This window comes from Salvelinus sp. IW2-2015, linkage group LG16 (assembly GCF_002910315.2).
Source record: "Salvelinus sp. IW2-2015 linkage group LG16, ASM291031v2, whole genome shotgun sequence".
In the NCBI taxonomy this organism is placed as follows: domain Eukaryota; kingdom Metazoa; phylum Chordata; class Actinopteri; order Salmoniformes; family Salmonidae; genus Salvelinus; species Salvelinus sp. IW2-2015.
This window is the reverse complement of record NC_036856.1, coordinates 17090260-17095710: the sequence shown is the minus strand read 5'-3', so window position 1 is coordinate 17095710 and position 5451 is coordinate 17090260. Positions and strand designations below refer to the sequence as shown.

The following is a 5451-nucleotide window of genomic DNA, read 5'->3' as shown; positions in this document are numbered from 1 at the left end:
ATTTCTTGGCTTCCTGCGACACCCCCCCCCCCACCTCCCTCCTCTCTCCTCTCTCTCCTCTGGAGGGGCCTGGTGTGGGGGGAGGGAGAGTGCTGTAATCTGGCCGTCTGATCTGGCCGACACTTCTGCGGTAGCCTCTCCTCTCTCATCATGCCAATCCCAACGCAAGCCTTTGAATCCGCGCAAGAAAGTGTAGCTACCGCTTTTTTCTCCCTCAGGAATGATCAGAAAAATCATAACTAAATAAAATAGAGGTCTGAAAAAATCTGGCGAGCTAGGGAGCTTGAAGATTGTCAGCGTGCTGTTAATAAGCTGGAGGAGCGTGCGGAGGGGTGATGTCAGAGAGCATTAGGCCTTATTGCTGGGTTGAGTGACACCTGGGATTATATCTGTTAGAGAGGAATTAAAACAGCTTTCATCCTACACATGCACACAGGGGGTTTGGGGAAGGAGGCCAGGAGCAGAGTGCACTACAATATGGGGTCATTAGGAACAAGTGTAGTGAATGATCAAGGGCCAGTATGTGTTAGGAACTAAGGATGGTATCACTGCCACCATAACAGGTTCTGCCCTGTCTCTTCAGACCTCTGATTCAGACTAGAGACTATCATGCCTCTTCAAGACTAAGAACTATCATGCCTCTTCCCAAGACTAGAACTATTCATGTCTCTCAGACCTCTGATTCAGACTAGAGACTATCATGCCTCCTTCACTAGAGACTATCATGTCTCTTCAACTAGAGACTATCATGTCTCTTCAGACCTCTGATTCAGACTAGAGACTATCATTTCTTCAGACTAAGACATCATGTCTCTTCAGAACTCTGATCAGAACTAGAGACTATCAATGTCTCCTTCAGACCTCTGATTCAGACTAGAGACTATCATGTCGCTTCAGAACCTCTGATTCAGACTAGAGAACTATGCATGGTCTCTTCAGACTGAGAGACATATCATGTCTCGTCAGAACTCTGATCAGACTAGAACTATCGATAGCACTCTTCAGACCTCTGATTCAGACAGAGACTATCATGTCTCTTCAGACCTCTATTCAGACTAGAGACTATCATGTCTCATCAGACTAGAGACTATCATGTCTCTTCAGAACTCTGATTCAGACTAAGACTATCAGTCAACTCTGTTCAGACTCAGAGATATCATGCTCTCTTCAGGAACTCTGATTCAGGACTAAGACAATCATGTCCCTCTTCAGAAACTCTGATCATACTAGAGACTATTCATGTCTCTTCAGACTAGAGACTATCATGTCTCTTCAGACCTCTGATTCAGACTAGAGACTATCATGTAACCATCTGTCATCATTACTAAAGAGAAGAGATTTTCTGGACGACATTGCCTGATCAGGAAAAACTCTGCGCCCTATCTGAGATGTGAACTGACCTGTTGTGTTTCCTGTYAGGTCACTTCCTGGGGAACCACAGTGTGTTGGACATCCTGAGACAAGAGGGCTATGAGGTGGTGCACACACCATCACACTACCAGGAACCAATCCCAGAGTGAGTACAGAGACACACCCCGCCCACGCAGCAGGGCTACAACCCAAATACATACACACACAGACTATAGTATTGTTTACGCACTAACACAAACACACACATTGATACATGTGTGTATGGGCATTGAGCACTAATTCATATGAACCCTCTCACAAACACAGTCACAAGTTACCCCATAATTTTACAATCCCACATCAACTAGAGCAGAAACACATGACATGTACTAATTGACCCCCACAGATGTGCTAAATGTAGCACACATGTTTCAGTACATGTAGTACACCATAACAATCAGAGCTCAGCTAAGTAGGAATCCTTTGATTCCCCCAACCCTCACTCCCTCACCCCGCCAGCTGTGAGAGGTGGGCCAGCCCGCTCCTTGCTACCCCTTGGCATGGCTACCTCATAGAAAGGCCTCAACCATTTGCCTCCTGGAGAGGGGTGCTGCATCTCCTCACGCAAACCAGCCCCCAGTCTCCCGTGAACTCTCCCACCCCGAACAGGCAGGCAGGGGGGGGGGGGGGGGGGGGGGGGGGGGTTGATCCAAGGGCCGAGCAGGTTGGGCCCATTAAAATAGCAGCGCTAATGGTTACAAGACTCACATGAACTAGGGTGAAAATGGAAAAATTAGGAACAATAAGGGAAATCGCATAAAACAGACCTACGTTAAAACCTCCCATCCAGCCACTGCTTTTACAAACTCACTTCCCCACTGCAAATTCCAGCTGTAACCAAACCGTTCCTTCCTGGCTCATACACAGAGCAGGCCCCAGCCGAGCTGAAGGCCACAGCAGTTCTGTTTCAAAAACTGACAAGTGGACTGATTGTGGTCGAAACACAAAAACACAAAACCCCTCAAAGCATGTTGTGCTCTCTGATATGAGGTGACACAACAACACAATACATCAGGAAGCTTGTCGGGTGTTTATCAAGTGTAAACCTCAAAACTGAGCCTCTGAACCCAGAGGCATCACGTGTTCTCTGCTCAATAGAGATATTATGACAGAAGGAAAAAGTGACTCAGTGTAGAGTGGCTATAGCAGCCAGCCACTGTAGTCAGTGTAACACTGGCAAACACAGAACTGAGCACTGTGTTGTCTGGACCTGGGGCCTCATTATGATGTCAAACCTCCAGGGTGTTTACTGATGGGAAAGCAATATGACCCTTCATATACATAGTAGGAAGAAGTTTCCCCTAGATGTTGAGGTATATGGGGTTTGGGGTTTTCTGATCCTATATCTGTGCCTACAGGCAACTACCGGTAACCAGATAGGAAAGGACAGGTAAGGAATGGACTCCTTGTGGATTAGTGTAGGGCCGTGTTTCAATACTTTTGAAATCTATTCTAACTTCCTCCTTTCCTGCTCGCACATGATTGTGTTGATCAAAGCAATGTAATAGAACCCTTACTTTCACCTATCCGACCATTACATTAGTGACTACTTCAATGAAATGAATATGGTAAGGATGAATTTCTAAGGTATTGAGTTGTCAGGGTGGTTGGGGCAGATGTCACTCAGACAAGCCTCCACATGGGTTACAGCTTCCTCCCTTGTGGCTTGTTTAGACACTTTGTAAACTTTTTACACGCACAGAGGGCATTGTGTCCCTGTTTGAAGTTCAAAGCCCTTTGGAACATATAGATAGACTAGAGAGCACCGTGATGGTCAGGTCACCTTAAACCACACACCATTACACATTCACACACAGCATACAAGGAGAACCTCCCTAAAATATCTGACATAATATGCTTAAACTGCTCACCAACATTGTTCTGTTATCTTTAATCTATTCTAGTGATGAGTGAACATACAGCCAGGTCTATACCATAGTGCCATGATATTTAATAAGCATATAGTGTTCTGTTCCACAGAGAACCAACAGAGAACCCCAGCGATGGGGGCTCCGATGCGGGTACAACCTCTCCCTATGACTGGGTGACCAGCCCCTCAGACCTGGATGGTTTGGAGGAGCTGGAGGATGAGGAGCTACCCCACATGCTGCTGCCAGACAGCCTGAGCCAGCTAGAGGAGTTTGGGAGACATAAGCGCCCCCGGAAGGCCCACCGCAGCCATGGCCGCCCACGCCTCTTCAGTGACCTGTGGGTCCGCATCGGTGACGGGTGAGAGAAGAAGAGAACAAATACACACACTGTCTCTAGGTCTTTAATGAAACCATTCAATGACAACAGAAAATAGCATAAACTGAAGAGTAGCAGACAGTGCAACTGCACACTCATAGGACATGATGGACACTCACACAGCAAGAGACCACAACAAGCTCTACCACAGTGCTCCTGTTAACCTGACTGATCTTGTTCTCCTACCCTCCAGCACCACAACTCCTCAGCCTAATGTGAGGATAACCAATGGCTATGTGACGGTGGAGCCTCTCCTCACCCACCAGGAGCAGAGGAGGAGGACAGGCCTCTACCCTCCAGTGGAACCCCCCAGCCAGGCCTCACCCTCAGCGCTGCCCACCCCCAGCTCAGCCCAGTACACCATCGGCACCACCCACGCCCTCACCTGCCTACTAACGTTACTCACCTCGCACCTGCTGTTCACCTCCTGACCACATGGTGGAGCTCTCTCCACAGACAAAAACTCACACTGTCTCTATACCTGAGCACCGTTATGTGCCAAGAACCCTAGAACATACAAAGATCTACATATAATGATTCTGCAAATGGGAACTGGAGGTGGAAATGAACTGCTATGGGCATGGAACATACACAGAACATAGAACATGTAGACATGGATATGAGGGTAGAGAACAACAGACAGACACACCAAGGACTTCTGAGACAGAGCTGTCCGTCTTCAGGCTTCTGTGAAGGGAGCAGGATCAGTCTGTGAAAAGTTATTTAAGCTCACACTGTGGTGGAATAACTTTCACCCATGACAAATAGATAAACGGTCTCTATCAGAGAACTGATGGAAGATACTGTATATACGACATCCATATTATGAAGTTGTCAGTTGTAGAGGCCAAGTCTTAAAATCACAAGAAAGCAATATGATAAATAATAATAAATGTTATTATTATGAATAATATTGATATTAATGATGAGAATAGACATACTAATCACTATAATAACAGCTATAACTCTGTAATAAGGTCTGATATCTTAAAGACATTGGACGTTTTTGTAAATTGTGCATTTTGTTCATAAAGAAATATTGTATATTTATTATTTCTCGAAGAGTATATTTTCTTGCATTTGATGATTCCTGGAAAAATAAACTTTTGGAAATTCACTCAAGTTTCTTGGAGTTCCTATTTCTCTGGGCCTGCATTTCAATACTAATGCCAGTTAGTATTCCATTTCAAGCCCGGTGCGCTAATGTAAAGGTAAGCTTAGACCTACAGAAAACGTAGAGGGGAATTCTCCAAGAATTGAATTCACTGCCCTCTACAGGATCCAATTGGAATGCAGGGATTGTCATCAAGTTACACGGCATGGTTCCACTTTCACCACCAGATGGCAACAGCGGCTTTAACAAAAAACAACAATCACAAAACGCTCAAGCTCCAATATGAAACCAATTAAGACTCCATGGTCATGGACACTTCTGCTACTCCCACCACTTTCAGCAACGCTCTTGTTAGCTTTTATGTAGTCACAGTATATATATTATGTAGAATTTCCAACAGTGTAGGCTTTAGCACAATATGTTATTTTTCTGCAGCAGGCAAGTCTACAACAGGTGGCAATGGAGACAGTGAGTTGACTATTCAAAGAACTCAAACAAAGGTAAGTGCTTAGTTTATTTATATATATATATAGATATAGCACTTTGAAAACTAGAAACTAGGATTCTCGTATTTTCACTGGTGTCATATTATTTTATCTAATCAAATTCAGTATAGATCTCACCATAGGGCTATGCCTTTATTTATTTAGACGTGTCATTTGATTTTAAAATCGAAACAC

The 5451-nt window shown here is 44.9% G+C and overlaps 1 protein-coding gene across 2 annotated transcripts in view; it reads left to right on the top strand.

Moving 5' to 3' along the window:
* trabd2b (TraB domain containing 2B) overlaps positions 1-4774 on the top strand; it is a 104137-nt gene extending 99363 nt beyond the window's left edge. Inside the window, exons 5-7 of one of the 2 annotated variants that reach the window (XM_024004936.2) lie at positions 1420-1516; positions 3376-3639; positions 3851-4774. In XM_024004936.2, the coding sequence (XP_023860704.1) occupies positions 1420-1516; positions 3376-3639; positions 3851-4088 (599 nt within the window). In that variant the 3' untranslated portion in view covers positions 4089-4774. The remainder of the gene's footprint in view (positions 1-1419; positions 1517-3375; positions 3640-3850) is intronic. The other variant, XM_024004937.2, reaches the window with a different exon arrangement.
* Positions 4775-5451: the final 677 nt, after the last annotated feature.